The following is a 23,568-nucleotide window of genomic DNA, read 5'->3' on the forward strand; positions in this document are numbered from 1 at the left end:
GCATCCAATAGCAGAAATGATACTGAATCTCACATACAAAGGTTTTCTTTCTTCTGAGGCCTAAAATAGGCCTAAAACAAAAATAACAGTAGGCTAGACAGTTATTTATTTGTTTGTTTATCGCAGGTCAAAATAATTAACAGACATTGACAATTTATAATATATATATATATGTATATATATATATATATATATATATATATATATATATATATATATATATATATGTAAAGAGAGAGAGAGATAGAGAGGTGTATTATTAATATTATTGATGTTGTTATTTCTCATTTAACAGAAAATGCTCCAAATGCATTAGTAACCTATTTATGTAGGCTGTTTATTTGTTCATTACAAAGGAAAAATGGGGGTGAATCTGATATACAAAGTTTTTAAAGGCCTTGAAAATAACAGTATGGTTATTTATTTGTTTGCTTATATCAGGTCAATAGAGGATAAATTGATGTAAATCAGCACTGACACACACATATATTATATATGTATAGGCTGTGTGTGTGTGGGGGGGGGGCTATTGTTTTTTTTTTACGTTAACAGTCAGTAGGCTAGAAGTGGAATAGTATGGTGACCCGCGCGCGCGCACCTGTGCAGCTCCCACGTGGAGCCTGCCAGCGTTTCTCTTCCAGCGCGCGATACAATCACAACTGTCTGGCAACACAAACAGAAGCACTTTCTGATGGACAACAATTTTGGGACGAAACGTTCATACTCGTCATACTTCTAAAATACGTTTGCGCTTAAATCTGAGCGCAACAATCAGACTCGAGAAACTTGAACGTGATTTGTAAGCGCGCGGTGTGTCAGTCTATCCCACAAATCTATAGATCGTTTTAAAATGGTGCCTGCGAGATTATAATTACATTTGCAACCTACAGCCTCCGCCTCTCTCTCATTCACTCACTCACGACTGCACAATAAATGGATCTTTGAGAAGAGAGAGAGGGAGAGAGACGTGTGAGGAAAGAGGGAGGAGGAGAAGATAGAAAGGGCAGAAGGGAGGGGGGTATCGGCGTATGCTTGTATACAACTACCCCCGATTTCCATTTTTTTCCCTAACTCGTAATGTATTTAATTCAAGTGAAACGTAATCATGACGTGTGTTGTCATTAATCTCCTCGCCGCCTCTCCCGTAAGTACATTCAGCCTTACTTTCATCACAAAATATCTGATTCATTTCAAATAATTGACCTAATCTGCTCTTTTTGAACGGTTTTACTGATACACATTGGTCGCGGGTATGAATGTGTTTGTTTGTATACAGTTTTAGACGTATAGAGAGCGATGTTGTCGCCTTCACAAACAACAAATATCCGACGACGACTTTTTTGGGGGGCTGATCCGGGTAATGAAAATCCATTGATACGGAATTGTCGTCGCGTTTACATCTCGGGTTTCTTCCACATACAGCAGGACATAATTGATTGGCGTCTCGTGTGCCTCTGTTGGACACATCATACGTGTTTTTGCACATACACACTTCCTCACTTTTGTCTCGTGCCGTGTATGTTGCCGGTGTGTGTGTCTATGTGAGCGCGCGCGTGCGTGTCCTGAAAGAGATGCGAGACCCGGGCATGAAAATGCAACTTTCGTTTTTTAAGGCCCTTGAACATTTTCAAAGCCTTTCTCAAGTGAGGGAAAAGTGCCCAAAACTAAGATGTAGGCTATGTTTAACTTTTTTCATTGGGAAAAGCAGCTCTCGCTACTGCTAAATGTAGCAACTCAAGTTTTGTAGGCTACTTTATGAGAAGCTAAGTTAGTTCATTCTGCTCCCGTTTCCACGTCAAAAAAAGTCGCGTAGGATTCATGACTCGATATATTGGTCGGACGCTCTGAGGGAGAAACTGTTTTTGTAGCCTACAAATAGCAATAGAGTGCTTTATAACTTTGAGACCTTTTACGTGCATATTAATACAATAACTCTTTGGAGAATTGCAGGCTCTGCGTTTCCTAACGTTACCTCACAGATGCGCACTCATAATCGCTATTTAATCTGTAGCGCAAAACCTGCAGCTGCAGCCGAATGTGCTAGTTTTACTAACGGCCCTAAAAACGTAAAGTTTTACATGTCCCTCGATCGTGTTTTGTCACGATAGCGGCGAGACTGTCAGCAGATTTCAAGATGAAACCCCATGATGGCACTTTTCAGCTGCACCCTGATCGCTTGTCCTTTCCCCTCCCTTTATCTTTTGTTGAAAGAAAATCAGGAAGAAAATGGAGTGCACAACATCACGTCCTAAATAGCTACATTTCTGCCTCAGTTTGGGAAAACGATGTTGTTGCTTCTGTAAATCGCGATTTTATGCTCAGGATTAATCATGCGCGAATGTCAGTGTTCGCGAGAGGACGTGTCGTGTGCGCATTTGTTTGTGAGCATTTATTTATTTCATTAATGTGGCTTTTTAATTGAGATGGCCGCGAGAGAGGAGGAAGGCGACTGAAAATGGATGCGCGTTACTGACGCACATCACGCGAGTACATTCCTCTCCACGGACGGGTCATCTGATGTCCTGCAAATACATCCCGCACAGAAACTTTATATAGCTTAATGAAAAGACGAATGTTTCAAAGGCACCATTCTTTACAATTATTTAATTCTGACACAGATGTGGGGCACTGGCATAAAGGCTATTATAATCTCTGCCCCTGTAGCATGAGGGGTGACGGAATGAGACCAGCCCCCCTGAACTGACGTGACAGTTTGCCAGATAAGAGGGCAGAGCAGTACAGAAATGTGGCTGAACTGGGGTGGGTGGAAATGAAGTGGACAACTTTTACAACCAGATCTGCTCCAGCTCATCTTGATGACCTGTACAGGTCTGGATGAGCTGTTGCCGTGACTTTGATAATCGATAATTAATCCACAGATTTTTGGCTTGGCAAATGGCATCTCAATGCACAAACTTGATATAATTGGTGATAACATCCATACTTTCAACTTGGGACATGGATTTACTCAAGCTGTCATGTTAAAGAAGAAAAATGTCCAGTTTTGGTAAAGAGATAATTTTACCTGATCTGTCCATTAAAAGGTGCTTTCACTTATCAAAATGTAATTAGGTTGATTTAGTCATATTACAATGTCTGAAAACAATGTGCAAAATTGTACCTTTAGAGGTACATCAGCTTGTCACTGGGCAAGTAAGGACAACCTTATCAACCGCTAAAAGGTGCATTTTATATAGAGTAGGCTAGTAATATACTACAAATGCAGAAGAGCTCATTCCGTCAAATAGACTAGTGTCCTCTGCCCTATTTGAGTTCCTCTCTGTGCTCAAATGCCTGAAGGTAGACTTTATACCTCAGCACACTGCCTTTGTGCACTTGTTGCACACAGCGGACACCTTACAGCTCATTTCATTGGTGGAGGTTAGAAGTTGGCTGTTCATTCTTAAACAAAAGCAAGCTGATTCTAATTGAAAATTATTCATTCTTTAGAATCTAAAGCTTTGATTCAGGTGTAATCATCCCTTGGGTGATTTAAAGTGTAAATCACCCAAGGGATGATTACACCTGAATCAAAGCTTTTTATTGCTGATGTGTGTACTGACCGATTTACACCTGTTATTATCATCCGTCTCAGGTGATCCGATATATTGCCATTGATTACGTGACAACATCACATATACATCAGGCTCTTATTTATTGTATACAAAAGGCAAACAATCTAAAATAAGTTGGCACAGTTACTCCCAAATATAGGCTACATTTTAGATGTAATCTAAAAAAAAAAACAGACACATTTCTCTAAACCGAATTATCTGTGTCCTTGCCTATAGATGATGCCAAGCATGTTCTTGTCATTCTGGGAATCTAATGCAAATATTTTTGTGTTTTCTGATTTTTTAATCACTGTTGTCCAGGTGCATTAGTGTTTACACTACAAATGTAATGTTGTCACACATTTTTTTAACTAGTTAATTAACAACCCAGCAAGCAATAGCTGTCATTTCACTGTCTAGGACTAGGTTAACTATAGACCCAATACAGGCTAGTCCGGCTATAAGTAACCCACTTCTAGCCTAAATAACCTTGAATTTGGTTACATGTCGTTTTTGCCAAAATAATTTGCGAGATGTATGATATGCCATCATGTAAGCAAAGTAAACCGTAATTACAATAATTTAATTTATTTGTTTTCTAATTGATGACTAATCTATTCTTGGGATATGGTTTAGACATCTATTAAATGTTCACTAAACTTGAACTTGAAATTGAACTTGACCAGTTGAACTGCAGAGTTTGGTGTAGCCTTTAGATTTGACAGTAGGGAAGAATTAATTAATGATTTGTTTTCTGAAGCACCTTACTGTAAAGTAATTTCAAGGATGCTATCCATGTCTCGTGCTAAGCGAAGGGTATAATGGTTAAAATTGGGATGTTTTAATTTACTTATCCTCTCTTCAGCATCTTTGACCAGAACCTTCAAGCTCTCTGCAAGTCTTTTAAAGAGAAACAAAATATAATGAAACAAGGGGAACAGGTGAAGGTTTTTGATGACTTAGCGGGATGTTGGAAGTTGAAGGGAAAGAGAATTGTGCATATGCTGAAGTCACTTAAAGAAAAACGACTCTGTGCGGAGCGGCCGCATCACTGAGAGAGATAAAGTTCAGCCCAAGGGTAGAAACAGGAAATGAATTTGTCTGTAGGGATTTGTTGTATGACTGCAACAATCTAAAATCATATACACACTAACCTTAGAAATCCCACTCAGAGATACAAGAAAGGTAAAGTACAGTTCATGCCTCAAAGTTTACACACACACACACACACACACGCACACACGTTCATCACATGCTGAGCAATCAGTTCTCACCCTTAGTCTCTCTCTCTCTCTCTCTCTCTCTCTCTCTCTCTTGTCACATATCAAAGAACAGGCTGCGATAAAGCCATTCATGTTATATTTTCAAGGCCACAAGGCTGAAGTCTCTCAGAAGTATGAATGATCTCTTCTTAGCCTTTAGATGCATTACATGGCGACACTGTTGGAGGCCCAGTGTGTCCTCACACCAAATGCTGGAGACGTTATTTCAGGTGCTCAAGGCTACGGAATATGAATCACAGCGAGAAAAATAGGTTTTATCAAAGTGACACAAGTGCTTGTTCAGGCACATAGAGGTTTTATAAAAGTTTTTTCAGAGTGTGTTATGTAAACGTGTTATTATTGGAAATGCAACCATATTTGTATTGGTACTTATGTCGCAAACGTTCAATAAAACCAATTAGCGATACTTAGATAATGGAAGAATCAGTTGACCTCAATCAAAATCTTACAGATAAACAAACGGTTTTATATTTCTTGACATCAGTAATTTTTTTACAGGATGCATTTGCTACATCAAGTGCTGACTTTCAACATTTCTAATTAGCAAAAGTCTAATAAAAAACATGCATTAAAACAATTTTAATTGCAGCTACATTACATGCAGTTATTTCACTTGACTATGTTCTATTTCTCTTCTAATTTTTGTTTACAAGATATTCATTCCATTAAATAAAAGCAGGTAGTAGTTATATAGCCTATATTTGACTATATGTGCCTCAAGAAGGAACACAATGTGTGCATTTGTTTGTGCTTGTACAGGGAGTGTAGCATGTGGCCGTTCAGACAAAGGTGTTTAGCATGCATGAATCATCTAGTGACTAGGTGCCATATTGTGTGTGTGTGTGTGTGTGTGTGTGTGTGTGTGTGTGTGTGTGTGTGTGTGTGTGTGTGTTTGCGTGCATGCATTATTTGCACATGCTGCTTTATCGCTCTCCTGCCTTCTCTCCCCTCCCCCTTCTGTCTAGCACCTTATCACTCTCTCCATCTATCCAAATTTAGAGAAGCTTTATTGGCGTGGCAGGGTTGGTCAGACACAAATGTGTCTGTCAAGGCGGAACAGTGAATTGCCATGACGATATTCATATGATAATAATGCCAGCAGACCAAACAGACCGCAAGATCCTCCGTGGCAGAGCAGAACACTCTGTCCCCTTTCTCGACAGATTTACTCATCAAATATGCTCATTCAAAACGTATTTATGTCCTTCATTTGTTTTTTTTTCACTAACACCCCCCCCCCCATTCTTCTCTTTCTTGCCTGTCTGTCTCTCTCCTCTCTTTTCTCTTCGCCATGTTGGCAGGCCCCAATCTACCAGCTGATATCAGCATTCCCTGGCACAGTGCCAACTGGCACCGCTGCAGAGAGACCGAGAGAGAGAGAGAGAGATATAATGATAGAAAGAAAGAAAATCAGTGAATAATAGAGGGAGGAGGGAATGAGGGTGAAGAGAGAAAAAAGTGCAAGGGGTGGAATCAAAATCTATGGAAGTGAAAAGCTAGAAGAAAGGAAAAAGAAGAACAATAATGGTGGGATAAAGAAGGAAAGAAAGAAAGAAAGAAAGAGGGGGCAGTATGATTGATATAGTGTGATATCCTTGTGAGTCATGGCTGAGCTAAAATGTCAACTGGTTCTGTAAGCTTCAGTTTCGTCCAAGTCTTGTGTCACAGATACACACGCTTTCACACTCACACACATTAATACACAAACAAACACTTGATTGTGTACATAAATCCAAACTCAGACACAGACATACAGTTCAGTCTGTTCACAGAGGTAAATACTGAAAAAAAAACACCCACACGAACACAAGCATAGTGATAAATATCAAGGCATACAGATTCCCTCACAGATGTTTAGCAGATTGTCCTGCTTTAATCATCAATGAAATTAATTTTCTCTAATTTATGAAAGAAGCAGGTGTTTTTTTTATTGTGTCTGGGCCTGTCCATTCAAGGCTTTTGCAATGAATGCATGTGTGCCTTTATAAGATTGTTCACTTTGGTGTGTGTGTGTGTGTGTGTGTGTGTGTGTGTGTGTGTGTGTGTGTGTGTGTGTGTGTGTGTGTGTGTGTGTGTGTGTGTGTGTGTTTATGAGTAGCATAAGGAGTGGAGAGGTTGAATCTATGTGTCTGTATTTTAATTATTTTACAATGTGCATGTATTTTTTGTTTTGATTTAAGCTGCTACTATAAGTGTGCAGGAAGGGTGTGTGGGGAAGTCCAAACATCTCGCGCCCATCCTGTTTGGGACAGTCCATGTCCCGCTCTACCCTTAGACCCGTACACAGGAACAAATGTGTATAAACTAATTTTTTTATTCTGTGTTGTACTTGACAGGGGACTGTTGGAGGTGGTCATGCAAATTGCCAACATCGGAAAACGCCCTATTTAATTCAAGGCAGTGAATCATGGCATAGACACATTTACAGTAAGTTATCTATCTATCTATCTGTCTATCTATCTATCTGAATCTGTCTGTCTGTCTGTCTATCTAGCTGTCTATCTGTCTGTCTAATCACTATTGTCCATCCTTTCTCACTCAGAGTATGGATTCCCCACCAGAGTGTATGCTGGCACTTTCCTGTGAGCCCCCACTGTCTCCACCCTCCATGCCATCCCTGGATCACAGTCCCCAATTCCTACCCCAGAGTCCTCTATCTACACCTTCTAGCCCTCAAACTGAACTCTATGTCCCGGTCTCACCCTGCCCCCTTCCTGAAGCCTGCTTCCAAGATGAGGAGGAGGATGAGGAGTTATCAACACCCCCATCACCCACCCCAGCTGTGGCACTGTTTCCTGGTGAATTGGAACTCGGCAGTCCCTCATTAGAGAGCAGCCCACCAGCCACACCATTAGCACCTTTCCCTGGTTTTGGAGCTCTGGAGCAGGCAATCTCCTCTGGTCAAAGTACCACCTACAATGATGAGTTGGATCTTCAGCTTTTCAACAATGAGGGCATGGCTGTTCCTGGAGGGACCAGCTCTGGGCCTGGCTTAAGGTTCCCCTGCCATGTGTGTGGAAAGAGGTTCCGCTTCCAGAGTATTTTGTCTCTGCACGCTCGAGCACACAGTTTGGACAGGGAGCGTCGGGCTTCAGCTCCCTACCAAACCACACATGTCAAACTGCAGCAGAATCACGTGAGCGACAGTGTAATCCAGAATTCATTATCTGGGTCATCACAAAAAAGTATGAATGAAGACATGGTTCTAGAGGAACCTCTTCAAACTGCTAGCAGCCCTCAGTTCCTCTTTGAAGGAACCACAGCACTGACTCCACCTTTAACAGAGGAAGCACCCATCTCAACCTCCTTCTCTCCACTTGGCCAGGAAGACAATGCCCCCTCCACAGCTGCTCCTGCCTTCCGGTGTCATGCTTGTAAGGGTAAGTTCCGAACAGCTTCAGAGCTGGCACGTCATGTGCGGATCCTACACAACCCCTACAAATGTACAATGTGTCCCTTCTCAGCCAGCCAGGAGGAAAGACTGGCTGCTCATCTGCAGGAGACCCACCCACCTGAAGATCCTCCCACTGAAATGGTTTTCCCTTCTCACCCTATAACAGCACCAATAGAAGCTCCTCCCCCACAAATGTCTGTTGTTCCAGCTTTCCGATGTGAGACATGCGGACAGCGTTTTACACAGTCCTGGTTTTTGAAGGGCCACATGCGGAAGCACAAGGACTCATTGGATCATAAGTGCCAGGTCTGTGGTCGTGGCTTCAAGGAACCCTGGTTTCTCAAGAACCATATGAAGGTGCATCTTAACAAGCTAGGCCTCAAGGCTGGATTGAGTAATCTGGGTCCAGCTGGAACTGATCAATCCAAAGGTCCTGCAAGCACACAAGTACTGGGGGCACTGTATTCTAACTTGCTTCTTGCTCGAAGTATGGCCAGTGGTGGTGCTTCAGGAAATCGCACAGAGAGGTCAGATGCCAGTGCAGGCTCAAGCAAATCCTCTATATTGGGCTATCTGGGATTACCCAAAGACAACAGCAATGGAAGTTGCATGGAGCGCCTTCAGGCAGTGGCACAGGTTGCAGAAATGGGTAACGGAGGAGGAGGGCGGGGAAGTGAGTCAGCAGACGGAACAGACCAGGCAGCCATGTGGCAGCTGGTTGCTCGCAGTCTGGTGGCAGCACAGCACAACCAACAGCAACAGCAGCAGAGATCCCATTCACACCATCAGTTTCCTTCCTCACGAGGCACGGTGGCTGGAGAAGCCAAGCAGATGAGGGCCTACCTGGGTGGGTTGGGTTCTAGAGAGGAACTGGAGGGATCTAGTTCACCATGGGAGTGTCCAGATTGCGGCAAAATGTTCCGAAGCCTTCAGCAGGTAGTTGCTCACGCCCGTGTCCATGTCCAAAAACCACAAAAAGGCCAAAGTGCCCGAGGGGGCATGTCCAGGGAAGAGGACATTATAAACAGAGTCAGTGGAGCTCAAGCAACAGACGGAGTAGAAGGAGGGCAAAGGACAAGTGACAATGAAATTAGGCAGGAGAGAAAGCCACTCCCATCAGCAGTTGTGTCAGCTGGGAGCTTCCATTCCGTCATATCACATCTCTCTGGTAAGGATCAGCCAGCATAATCATAAACAGCTGACTTTATTATGACAATATTTCTTATCGGTTACAATCCTTCATAGGCTATGACACTGCAGGACATTTATTGAACTTTAATCAATAAAAAATATTTCACTGCTATTAGTTTTGTAAAATGTCCTCAATAAGTTTTAGGCAGGATCATTTTCAGAAACAGTTTAGACTCAGATTATATTTCAAAACAGTTTAATTTATTCATTATACATTATCTTATCTCAAGGTCAGAACGGTGTGAGGGGATCATCCTCTTCCACTTCATCTCCAAGAGAGCGTGTTCGGGGAACAGGGATGAAGGATTGTCCCTACTGTGGTAAAGCCTTCCGGTCTTCCCATCACCTTAAAGTGCACCTTCGTGTACACACAGGTAAGGCTATCATGTTTTCTAGATCTGTGACTCCCAGGGGAATACCCCAGGGGGTTACTTAGGCGTGTTCCAGGGGGCTTTGACTTAATTTTTGTTTATAGGTTTAACAAAATATATGACTTAAAATATTTGATTAAATATGAATCTGAAGTAATATTATTGATATAAGGATCCTACTATATAAAAATGATAATCAAAAGCTTGAATTAATCTTGGTTTTTAGATTGGCATATTGTAAGGATGACACTTGGAGCTTGTAACACTTGACATTTGTAACTTTCCTGATTTAGTTTGATTGAAACCATTTGCTGTCTATCGGGTTCTTCACAAAATGTAATCTACCAACAAAACAAAAAAAAAGAATGAAAAAGAAATTTTAAAAAGAAGAAAAATGCAGTGTTCATATGGTTGATGAGAGATGGAATGTCCTAATTTAACTAATGCACTGGGGAATTCACCTGATGTTACATATGATGATAAGCACTGCCATCTATCTGTTACTGTGTGCAACTGCAAATAGTTGTTTCACATAGGCAATTTATTACCTAACTGCTATGGCCTCCCTAATAAAGCATGGTTATTCTTAGCCAAATTTCTGTTCTTAAAACTACTCTTGTTAAGTAGACTGAAAACTAAAATGTTATGTATTCCTTGTTTTAGGTGAGAGACCATACAAATGCCCCCACTGTGATTATGCTGGCACCCAGTCTGGCTCTCTCAAATACCACCTTCAACGTCATCATCGTGAGCAAAGGAACGCTATGGCAACCTCCCCAAACTCCCCATCACCTAGCCTTCACTCTCTGACTGGATCTCCTCGTGAAGGTGCAAAAAAGCGCAGACTCACCTCCACATCCCAGTCTTCTTTTGGGAGGGAGCCTTCTTTAAGGCACAGTCAGTCATGGGGTGAAGGCCCATCAGAGCAGAAGGAGGGCTCTTCTGCATCCATTCATCAAAGAGAGGGAGACCTGGAGAGTCACTATCGCAGTCTGTCAGGGATGATGGGTACACTCTTCCCCGGTGGTCTAGAAACAAATTGGATTGGGGAAGTACCACCTCCGAAAATGCCAAAAGTGTCTAGACGGAAACCCCTTACTACAAGCCGCATGATGTCAGTAAATGGCTATCAGAGCGGCACAACATCCCAGGAAGGAGGCTTCGAACCACTGGATCTCTCCCGTCGCCCTTTACAAGATGAAGGGGGAGTGAGTAGTTCTGAAGGTGAACCATCTGGTGGCTCTAAAGGAGGGAATGATATTCTTAATCAATGTGTGTTCTGTCCCTTCCGAACCTCTTCTGTTGAGCTGATGGCCATGCACCTTCAGGTAAATCACACCAGCAAGTCTCGTCGCAAGAGAGGCGTCCCTTTCAGTTCCACCAATCATTCTCCAAGACTAACTTTGGCCGGGCCAGACCGTGATCCCCTGGCTCTGTGGAAGTTCCTTGGTGTAGAGGATGGAGTAGCATCTCCTGAGGACTGGGTCTCATCCAAGTCAAGAGCTGAGAATGGAGTCAGCCCAGACAACAAGGAAACAGAGGACAGCTTTGAATTTGCCCCTGGACCTGCTGGAAGATTTGATGCCACAGAGAAGAAACGTAAAATGAGAGAGGACCTGGATGAGGCAGACGAGGAGGTTGATGAGGAGGAGAATGAACTGGAAGCAAATGGCAGCTTTGTAAATGTACCCCAGAATCAGAGCAGAAGGGCTCAGTCTGTTTCATCAGACCTCATGGCTGAGTATCTACCCAAGGAGGAGGAAAGTGTATTGGGGAAATAACATCTAATGACAGCCCTGAAGAAAAGATAGGGGCAGGGGAGAAATATTTGGGAAATAGTTGTCCAGGGTCCCGCGTATCCTTCAAACCAAGGGTAGACCAGTCACTATGCTAACATACTGGACATCATGTAATCTGTTAACAGATAACCCGCAAAAGTATTTAAATCAAGTATTCCCCTTATTATACCCTCTTAGCCTCCCTTGGTTAGTGATCAATTACCTCTACACACACAAAGACTCTCAATCACACAGAGATATCCAGTATTGTATGCTAGTCTAAGCCTGCCTCACTCCGGGCCTTCTTGAACACTGTTCTCTTGTTCCTGTCTTCTTGTCAGTGAACGCAATTGCCAAGTTGCATTTCATTTACAATTTCCTTGCTCTTGTGAATCTTGCTCTCATCTCAACAAGGACTTGGAATGTCAATCTGTGGAGCTGAAAAAGCAAAAAAAGAAACACTTCTTAATCACTACAATATACAGTATTAATGCTGAGAGAGATGCTAACCGAATACTGAACGGGCATGCTTCTTCCACATGAACATAATCTGACAGCACGTCTTCAGTAAACCAAAGGAGTGAGCACACTTCTTACAATGCACATGCCAGACTCTGAACAGAATGCTGTGATAACTGAATGGTACTTGTAAATCACCTCTAACAGAACAGGACAGAGTAAAGATTATATTACCAGATATCCACACTGCCAGTCTGCTCCGACGGGTCTTCTTCAGATATTATATGAAACAGAGATTCTGCCTCTTCTATATGCTATTTCTCTCAGTGCCTGTTGATGTAAAAGGTTTTAAGCAGATTCAGCAACACAGGAATATAGTTACTTTGAATATATACAGTATATATGTGTAGATGTGCTAGAGCATAGAGTTCTGTGACAATATGGTGGCAGTTTGTGTGACTATGTCTGCTGTGAAACCATGAATGAACCCAGAGCACCACATGTGGGAACAGCTGGCCATTTGACAAGGGCCCTATGGAAGTGTTTACATTACAGATACCATCAGGATTTCTGGGTGAAATCCAGACCACTGTTACTATGGAAAGTTCAAATTTCAGGGTTTGAAATGGATATCAATCTAGTAAATGGACACTCAGCAATATATCCTTCATATTCCTGTAATGTCTCTGATTCAAACCATCCAGCAAAGGGTGGAAAGTGGGTCTCTACTAAAACATTCAGTATGCCGGGGTTTTTTTTAGCCGTGAGTAGACCTTTTTTTTTTAAATATCAAAAAAGAAAAAAAAGAAGAAAAAAACACTAACAAATTCAGACATCCCAGTAGAACATATGTAGCTTTTGTAAAGATAAGAGATCAAAAAGAGGGAAAAAAAATGTTTTCCTTTTAAGAAGTGTTAATTGAAACGGATATGGAGAATAGTAATAAGTATTATAATAATTATGAAAGAAGACTGCTTCAGAATGTCTTTAGAGCACTGTGCAAATATTTTTCGCCCAAACTCGCTTTATTTTTGCCTTTAAATGCAGATCAAACTTTTGTTCTTTTCCCCCCAAACTATATTTTTTTCATAATGCTGCAATTCAATTCATATCCTCTTAAACAATGTGTTTATATATTCACCAATCAACAAATCAATCGTTCGGAAACACAATCATTGTAAAAGGTTGCCTGATGATCTTGAAACTTCAGGAATTGAAAATATATTTATAAGTTGATGGTGAGATCATGTCCAAGACATGTCCCAGTATCAGCATTGTCAGTCTGACTGATCTGCTTGCCAAATTTGAGTTCATGTAATTGTGTTGCATTTTTGATGTGAAATTAGCACATCATACAAACGATGCTCTACTTTCCTCATCCAACTCTGTGAATTCAGGTCATCTCTCATTGTTATCATTAGACACTAAGTAGGAGGTACTTTTGTCCAGTGATTGACAGAGGCTGGCCTTAAAACGTCATTATTGTGTCCTTGTTTTGTGTGTAGAGTATCGTATGCGTTTGGTAGCCCCTGATGTGGTTTTCCTTTGAGATAACAGTCAAGCCACTGTGCCTTCTGTCCTGAGCACTTCCTCAAGTATTTTGTAAGCTCACCAAAAGCACTTAGCCCCTACTGTTTCACTTTGTATTCTTTGGTAAACTGTGTTCTGTACTTCTACATATCTGATCCTCTGTTTTGTTGAGATGTCAGATGTGGGGGTCATTTCCATTTCAATGAGTGTCATTCTGTCATTCATGCGTGCTGTTGCATCTCCTGCTCTCCTCCTTTCCCATTAGCGTATGCACCACTGAAAGCTAACGTACTATCTAGCTCCGAGGCCTTTCAAGAAGTTACTTTAATTTCTTTGGTGTTACTTTGATGCCAATGAGAAGAAATCAAGCTCTTCATAATTATTATTACTATCATTGTTCTTTTTTTGTTTTATGGAAGAAAAAAACTAAGGAAACAAACAAAAAACATGAACAAAATGTGTCTCTTGAATGTTGTACAGATAAAAATAGAGATGTTGTGTTTCTAACAAGAGATCAAACCGCCAAACCTGCTCTCCATCGCTCCCTGCGCAGCCAGCGATGATGTGGCTCTTTTAGGATGGCCTAACTGTGTATAGGGATCAGGGCAATAGTTTTGTTTTGTGTGTTTATGTGTGTGTGACCATGTGCATTAATGTCTTAAAAAATAATATTTTGTGAGATATACTGACACTGTGAAATAAGCATAAAAGTATTCCCAAACAGTGATGTGCTGCTCAACAATTCACTAGTTCAACATGCACTTTTGTTTGTCGTTCCACCAGAAGTGTGTGAATTCTTAAATATCATCCAGTGAAATAGGAGAGGTGGAGAGAAGGTCTGGGTTTGATCCTTTTTTTAGTAGCCGACTGCTGTTGGTGGCAGAGGAAGCTGAACTAACATAGTAGTGACTAATATGAAATTGTGGATTGAGAAAAAAAACAGTAGAGAAGAATCAATAAAATACAAAAAAAAAATTGCTTGCCGTATTGTTTCCCATTACAATTCTTGCTACTTTTAATAATTTTGGTGCATTTTAATAAAGCATGTACTTGGGGATGAATGGTCACCACATTGATATAAAAATAAAAGTAAACCCTCATACCTTAACTTTACATGCAGAGTCACATTAAGGTTGACTTTGTGAGTAGCATAACTTATCGCACAAATTGCACCCTTCACCATTGACTTTGTTTAAAATAATTTAGGTACTTGGGTAGAAATAATAGTACAATATTATTTGTGAACACCTGCACTTCAGTGAAATAATATGCTTTAACTTTTATGTTCACATGATCATCTTCTACCTAAACAAGCCAAGGTAATTCCATTTATAATATGTGTCTACATAAGTTATTGATAGATGCAGAGCACAAGAGGTCATGCATGTTTTAGTTTCACCATTATAAAACCTGCAGCAGATAATGAATCACTGAATTGAAAATGTCAGTATACAGAGATTACACTTTTAAAGGGATAACTTTGTACCTTATATATAATGTGTATAGTAATATGTATAAGGTACTACGACTTTGTTAGAGTAAATAAGGTACAAAGATGTAAGGATGTTGCACCCCTAAAAGTACATTATTTGTACTGAATCAAATTCTGAACAGTGTACTGAATTCAATTCTCATTGACTGTTTATACATTAGGCTACCTGTTTGAATTACATCCAAAGTAAGTGGAAGAATGCAATCTGATGGTATTTTTAAGTCCTGTAATGATTGAGAAGACCAAAAAAGGGTGGGGAAATGCGGGGAGGGGTGAATCGTCTGGCCAAGGAGGGCATCTCAGCCGATGAGGGCAGTGGCTCTAGGCACCGGACCACTCCCTGTACACATCCCTCATCATTGCCATCAGAGCCAGAACAAATACATATTGCTCTTCCAATATTTGTATCATTCAAATGGCATATGCACAACTGCCAAATATAGTCACAGTGCTTTGCAGTCTGACAAGGTTTTTATGTTTTAACAAGATCTTCTGCATAGTTAATTTGCTAACAGAAGTGTTACTCCCATAATGTACTCTACACAAACACAGATTCCATCCTCGCAGCTCGGACTACCTCAGTTAAACTACCTTAAATTAGACCATTCTCCATTCTCCCCTCTAAGGACCTGCAGAAATGATGGAAATACTGATAGAAATCCTCTTTGGTAAGTTTACCAAACTCTTGAGGTGTATGTCATTCAAAGACTTGTGACTATGCAGTACTGATACTAGCCGTTCAAGTACAAAATAACTGCTTTTGTCATCTCAAACACATTAACTGTGCAAGAAAATAAAATGATATTGACAATTTTGCATTTGGAACTGTTTCTCTTTTAGGGTCAATCTTTGCCTTCCTTTTTGGTATGGGATCTAGATGTTTTTTCAGGCTATTGTCTACTGTTCTACTGGCTGAAGCAATAGGACAGCATTTATTATCTGCACTAGTCTCTTTTGAACTGCTACACACAGCAGTTTTTAGTATTAACAGTGGCTGTTGGAATGAAGTTGGAGACTGATTGACTTCCTGGATCTCTGTTAACGATCTTTAACACTGAGACCTGCTGAACCTCTCACCATTATAGGAGCAGTAATCCTGAGCAAGTTTTTCACTTTACGAGAAAGTGAAAATGAAATATTGAGTCTGAGATTGAGAATTGGTGGGGTTTGGTAATCGCCATCTCATCAGAAATGAAGAACCAAAAGAGTAATGTGTCATGGTTTCACCCAGATGATTATAAAAGAGTTCAAACAGGTTCAAATAAAGAAAATATTTATTAATAAAACAAACTCAATTAATCCACAAGTAGAAAGGCTTCGTAACAGCATGTATGTCACAAACACATTAACAATACCAGACCACAAACTAAATTAAATGAGGGACTTAAATACACAGGGTGAATGAACTCAATTACGGACAGGTGACAACTTATTAATCAAAAACCGTTGTAACAAACGAAGAGCAGGAAACTGGAACAAAGGAAAACAGGGGCTGTACCTTGAAGGTATCTAAACAAACACAGGGTAACAGGATTAGTTTCGAGTTGACAAAACCAAACTAATCCAATCAGGCTTTGCTGGTACCATGACGCTGATCATCAACTTTCTCTGTCAACTCAAACTTTGATCCTGAGTTTAAGACTTTAGGTGTGACACCAGTAGTAAACTGCCAATCACAAGCTGTGGAACAGTGAAACTGCAATCCACTTCTCTCTTCTGCAGAATATTACGAAACTTAAAATTTTAAGAATTTAAACAAATTTACACAGCAAGAAGAAAATATGTCTTTGAAAAAGGACAAGATAAAAAATCTTGCTACTGTATATCAGTGCAAAGTTAGTTTATACAGTTGCTTGGGGTGATGGGGTGGTGATGGTGCAGTGGATAAGACACATGCCTCTGGTGTGAGAGACCCGGGTTCGAATCCACTGTGAGACACCACTGTGTCCCTGAACAAGACACTTAACCCCTAGTTGCTCCAGAGGCGTGCGACCTCTGAAATATAGCAATTGTAAGTCGCTTTGGATAAAAGCGTCAGCTAAATGCATAAATGTAAATGTAAATATTGGTATTGAGAGATAAAACATTGAGAGGTAATGGTTACGTATGTAACCCTCGTTCCATGAGTAGGGAACAGAGACGTTACGTCGTGACGACGAATGGGGTTTCGCTTAGAACTTCGAGTATTACAAAAGAAATGCCATGGGTCTGCGGTATTTGCATAGCGTATCTCCGCCCCACCTCGTGGTTATAAAAGGAGGACGCGGGCAACATGCAAATATGTTTCTTCGCTGAGCAGCCGAGACTGAACTCAGCTGATCCCGCGGTACAGCTGAAGTGGCAGTACATACGTAACCGAGACATTCCCTTTCGTAGTCACAACGAGTTACATCGTGATGACGAATGGGGTTCCCAGTCTAATCACGCCATCTCGGCTGTCTTCCAGTGCCCTGCGTAAGTCAGAGCTCCCTGTCGTGAGGTGAAATGTTTCAACCCCAGGGGTGGCAAGGTGGCTTGCCAAGGTAAAGACACATGCTCAGAGAGGCTTACAGAGGAATACACATGTGGGGGTTAATAATAATTGATAAACTACATGTTTAATGGATTAAGGGTAGGCTATAATAATGAAATAAATAATATCTAAATCATACAAAATTATTGTTATAAATAAGCATTGCTAAAAGCCAGACGATTTTGTCTTTAAAGATCATTTGCTATGTTGTGACCTTTAATTTGTAGTAGAAACATGGAGAGGAACTTTGACAATCAGTCACTTTGCTCAAAGCTGATTGGTCCAATTTCGGTTTGCAATCTCATACCTGAAACATAACCTGCCCTGGAGCAGGTTAGCCGTGGAGCGTAAGCAATGGCGATTAACACTCTGCTAAAAGCCAAACCACCTTCATGGTGGCTAAAACCAATTAAACAAAAAAGGCAGTCTGGGGATGGACTTAGGAAGTGATATTGATTGTTTTATCAATATAGCTTTTTGTCATTATGTATCTTGGGTACATAATTGTACTAAATGTTTTATATCTTAGGTGTGTTTGTGCTTTTGCTGCTGTATTAGCACTGATCACTTCTGCCAGACCATAATTCATGTGTTTCGTCTCACACAATAAGTCACAATATCTGGCTTGAACGAAAGCTATATTGTAACCTGTGTCTGTCTTTTGGGGCAATACTCATATTCAGTAACCTTACTGCTTTTGTGGTGATTGCGTGCGTTAGTGATAACATTTCAATATCTCCTTTAAGGAGAATCTGTCGTTGCAGTTCTTGTTTTAGCTCTGTCTCTAGCAGCTGCAGTAACAGTAGTTTGCCGGCAGGGGGCAGTTTGACCAGCGCATTTATTTTATTTCACTTCTGTCATTACAGTATTTTCTGCTTTTGGATCTGTCTTTTTATTGCATAATCAAACTTCTGCAGGCAACCAATGAGATAAATGTACTAATTAGTGTATTGGAAATTCTATCCTTCATGTGGCAAGCACTCTCACTATCATATTTGAGACTTTTATTGAGAGCTCATATTAGTATAGCAGTTTTATTGAGAGCACAGAACCCAGGGATAGAGGCTAAAAAGGTGCTGATATTTGCCTGGACAGGTAGGAGCAGCTTGGACAATAGTGTTGGCTGTCTGGTGGTACATAGAAAAACCATGATGCTCAAAATACTGTACTTGCAGCGTCGATGTTGAAATCTCTAGGCTTGTACATTTTTTTAAAAATCACCATGCACCTGTCATGAACTTCCTTTTATTATTATTATTTATTATTGATTTAATATTATTATTTAAATAACTCATTTACTAAATCTCAGAGGGTAATGCACTTCAAGTAAATATGTTAGATCAAAGAGGTTTACAGTAGCTGACAAAAACGTTGGGAAATCCCTGCTTTACTTGTAAATATGAAATGAAATCATCTTTGCTAAGACACATTTCTATAGACATTTTCTCACATTAAACACAAAACCAAATCTTCAAACTACATTCCCAGAACCACTGAGTCTTCTGGCAAAATCAAACAATCGCTTCTAAACTCATTAATCTGTTCTCAAAATCAAACAAAGCTTCATACACGGATTCGGATCATACACATATCAGTCATCAGATAGACACTACAGACCATTCATTAGACACTACATCAAAAAAATGGAGAACACAGCATCCAGAGCATGAGGTTACAGAAGAAAATGTACAGTAAGAACATTTTGCATTTAAGTAAAAAAGTAGCAATCATAAGTTAGTAAGGGGCAGTTTATTGTATACTGCACTGCAGGTATAGTATTGTACTGAATATTGTATAGTTTTGAATTTCTGTATATTCAGATCTTGCATAGCCTACTGTAAAAATGCAGGTTATTTTGTGTACCCAATAGCTGGGTTAAAAATATTGGGTCGTTCTGTTGGGTTATTCGGAACATTTATTGGGTTGTTTCTATAACAACGCAGCCCGTTAGGTTGAAATTCAAATTTCAACGGTTGACCACCACAGCTGACAGAAGATACACGGGTGAGTTAATAGTATGCATATTGTAGCCTATGTTATTATTTTTTTCGTTATAACATGACTTCCATAGTATTAAATGTTCAGCCAATTATTTGTATGTTTATATCTCCCCTGTATGACTGTTTTTTGTCCGCTATCTGTGACTAACGACACCAATATGGCAATATAGCCAGCCAATTTCTTAGTACTCGGCTGAGATACTCTTCCTAACTTGTCATTAAAAATATTCCTAATATCAATATTTTCAGATATTAACCGGCGCGCTCGGCTTCAAGACGCAGCGGAAGCCTGGTCCATCCATCCTGTGTCGCAGTCACTTACAGGAAGAAGGTATGCTGTGTTATATAAAGGCCTACATTGTAGCGCAAATGTTTACTTGGGCTATCCCAACTACAGTGTGAATTTAAAATACTACAAAGTGTTAAACTAGGGTGACCATACGTCCTCTTTTTCCCGGACATGTCCTTTTTTCGGACCTAAATAAAATGCGGCCGGTGTGGTGAAGAGATGAGTCCCACCGAAGAGATGGGTCCCACCTTAGGACCCAAGCAATTCGATTGGTTCAAAGCACGTTTTATGGGTAATCGCTTCAGTGCCTGGTTACAAATCAGACAAAATCACTTTATTATAGAAGTCGGTTGAATTACGGAGTCAATGTTTTTTAACTTATATGTTTCATATACTAGTATAAAACCGAAGCTATTAATTATAAATTTAAACATTTCTCGTTCTTAGTGTTTTTTAGTTAGCTTACATAGAGGTTTACCTGACCTTATACTGCCTTACCGTATTCACAGCGATTCGAAATGCAATTAGAATTATGTCACTATTTTTATCGTAATAATCAGCGCAATATGTTGTACAAATTTTGTTATTAAAAGAACCATGTAAGTTAATAATGTTAAGTTGTGTTTATTACTATTTTTCTTATTGACTGTTTATCCATTTAAATAAATTACAGAATGTTAGCTATGTTTTGTGTGTAGGCTACTTAGTATAAATATTAATTGGTTGTCTAGCCTTGATTACAGAACAGTGTAATACAATTACGAAATCACAAATCTTAATGTAATCATTATCAAACCCCTTAATTCATATAATAATCTTGTATTTTTTATCCTGATTAATGAAAGAAATTGCATTTTCAGGTTTTGCGACATTAATTTATTTGTTATTAAGCAATAAGGCATAATATAATTTTTTTTAATTACATGCATGTCATTTTGTGTACTAATTCATATGATTTATGTCATAATTATTTCTTAAAACAGAACATCATACAATACAATAACATTCAATGCAATAAAATTAGTGAACCAAAACTTACAGGCTATAAAAAATAAAATTGATTAAATTACACAATACAATACAAAATGAACAACTGAATTATGAGATGTAATGGATTTGATTTTTATTAACACAAAACTACAAGCAAAATGCACATCATTTTTGGACATTTATAGATTTTTTTTTAAAATACACAACAATACAAAGCAGCTTTAAACAGACATAATGTAGTGTGTCTTTAATTTCCTAAATACTTTTGTTATAGTTCTCTGGCTATACAGTGTGAAGATTAAAAAAATAATAATGTTGAGTTAGCTGTGCTAAAAATGTTTAATGAACCGTAAGGTTAAAGTTTTTTTTAGGTCCATCCTGGATTAACTAATGAGACCCAAATAGATGCAGTGTCTTTTGCTGTATGTAAAGTACAATCTGTAGTTTGAAGTAATTCATATTGTATGTGCAGTCAATTTTTTGTGGAACCATCCTGAGGCCTAGAAGATGCAGTCAGGTGAGATGTGCCGAGGCACCTGAGACCATGAGATGACACCATGAGACGAGGACGCTGTGGTACTGAAAAAGAGCAGCTTTTTTTTTTGCAAAACACACAAACATCCTCTAACACGTGCGTTTGTACACGCGCAAAATCTGTTGTGCTATGTAACATCACTCACTGTTTTTACTTAGATGGGCAAACTGGAAGGCACAACGCAGCAGGCGTAGCTAGCTCGCTGAACCTTGTTGTCATTTCCCCTTGGCATGATTGGGTCGTGACTTGGTGGACGAGGAGGCTGGACTGGCTGAGGAACTCTGAAAAACACATAAACATCCTGTAACACGTGCGTTTGTACACGCGCAAAATCTGTTGTGCTATGTAACATCACTCACTGTTTTTACTTAGATGGGCAAACTGGAAGGCACAACGCAGCAGGCGTAGTTAGCTCGCTGAACCTTGTTGTCATTTCCCCTTGGCATGATTGGGTTGTGACCTGGTGGACGAGGAGGCTGGACTGGCTGAGGAACTCTGAAAAACACACAAACATCCTGTAGTACTTGCATTTGTACACACTCAAAGTCTGTTGTGCTATGTAACATCACTCACTGTTTTTACTTAGATGGGCAAACTGGAAGGCACAACGCAGCAGGCGTAGATAGCTAACTGAACCTTGTTGTCATTTCCCCTTGGCATGATTGGGTCGTGACTTGGTGGACGAGGAGGCTGGACTGGCTGAGGAACTCTGAAAAACACACAAACATCCTGTAGCACTTGCATTTGTACACACTCAAAGTCTGTTGTGCTATGTAACATCACTCACTGTTTTTACTTAGATGGGCAAACTGGAAGGCACAACGCAGCAGGCGTAGATAGCTCGCTGAACCTTGTTTTCATTTCCCCTTGGCATGATTGGGTCGTGACTTGGTGGACGAGGAGGGTGGACTGGCTGAGGAACTCTGAAAAACACACAAATATATATAGTTGAATATATGATCTTGTGGCCTAAATATAATATGTCGTGGCCTCTAAATAACATACCCATGAGTTAATTATTTACACTTGATGGGCTCTATGAAACCATCTCGTGGGCCAGGAGTTTGAGTCTTCAAATATCTTACCCATTTCGTGACGTCCGAAAAGATGCCTTGCCAGTAGTATGCGCTTGCAATCTTATTAAATGTCCTTGTTCTCCCTTGATGCCCACCTGTAGTTGGGTTGTCATGGCAGTCCCGAAAGACTCGTTCCTTCTGTTTCTCATCCATGACAACCAGACGGTTTGACCCATTTGCAGTTTTAAAATAAAGATGTCCATCTGTATTAGAGACATACAAAGGTAATGTGAGTGAACGCAACACACAATATTTAAATCATGTTATTTATTGAGAAGGAAAAAAATGTAAAATGATTTGTTTTATCATAAGCAAACGTAGCGGATACTGTAAATTACAGAATAAATAATACATTAAAAGGAAATGATATTTTTTCTACTTCCCCTGCACAATGAACTTCTTAGAAGAACGCCTGACAATTCTCTTGCGGTCCCTGTCGGCGTTCTCTTGGTAATCTCCACGCTCCATGTACTGCCTCACCTCCGCATACAACGAAAACTGTAACATAACTTTAATTCAAAACAAAAGTAATGATATTAGGTGAATTAATTAATATTAGGTTACTTATTAATAGTGCAGTCAATGGTCCAAAAAATTTACTAGATTAATCACATATTTTTCTGTGATTAATTGCGATTGATCACAATTAAAAACACTCAAGTTTGTATGCGTTAATATATATTTATCATTTAATAATTTCACATTTAATCTCCAGATTAATGTAGAAACAACATAACATGACTAAATAAAGACAGTATATTTTAAGTACTTGTTTAATGACATCTTTTTATGAATGAAGGCCAGTATCACTGATAGTAATACAGCTAGGGATGTCTTGATAAATATGACCCCCCAACCATAACCCTATCTGTCTAACATGTAGGAAATATACAGAAATTGTATAAAGCGATCAAACACTGCACTGCATAATTTATAAATTAAATATAAATGACTCCTTATTAAAGCTACAAAAGTTATTTAGTTAAGAGCAGTGAGTAATTTTATCTGTTCCCTTTGTTCTTTGTTTGACCCTGAGTGACAGACAGCTTAATTGGGTGCTGTGCCTTTAAGACCTGCCGTTGCCGACTGCCAATTACTGCTGCGCAGTGCGCAC

At 39.8% G+C, this 23,568-nt stretch overlaps 1 protein-coding gene and 1 long non-coding RNA gene across 2 annotated transcripts; one reads left to right on the forward strand and one right to left on the reverse strand.

Annotated features, from left to right (window-relative positions):
- Positions 1-903: 903 nt before the first annotated feature.
- Positions 904-12,700, forward strand: znf219 (zinc finger protein 219). The gene is made up of 5 exons (XM_077202062.1): positions 904-1,144; positions 7,174-7,264; positions 7,380-9,399; positions 9,653-9,796; positions 10,457-12,700. Exons 3-5 carry the CDS (start codon positions 7,383-7,385, stop codon positions 11,572-11,574), a joined length of 3,279 nt encoding a protein of 1,092 aa, XP_077058177.1. The 5' UTR covers positions 904-1,144; positions 7,174-7,264; positions 7,380-7,382; the 3' UTR covers positions 11,575-12,700.
- An 8,823-nt stretch (positions 12,701-21,523) lies between these two features.
- Positions 21,524-22,285, reverse strand: LOC143710875 (uncharacterized). The gene is made up of 4 exons (XR_013194670.1): positions 22,166-22,285; positions 21,952-22,087; positions 21,738-21,873; positions 21,524-21,659 (listed from the first exon to the last, which is right to left on the reverse strand). It is a non-coding gene; the product is annotated as an uncharacterized LOC143710875 (long non-coding RNA).
- Between the last annotated feature and the right edge of the window lie 1,283 nt (positions 22,286-23,568).

Source organism: Siphateles boraxobius, unplaced genomic scaffold, assembly GCF_051911475.1.
Source record: "Siphateles boraxobius isolate OS27281-9 unplaced genomic scaffold, OSU_SipBor_1 48, whole genome shotgun sequence".
NCBI lineage: Eukaryota > Metazoa > Chordata > Actinopteri > Cypriniformes > Leuciscidae > Siphateles > Siphateles boraxobius.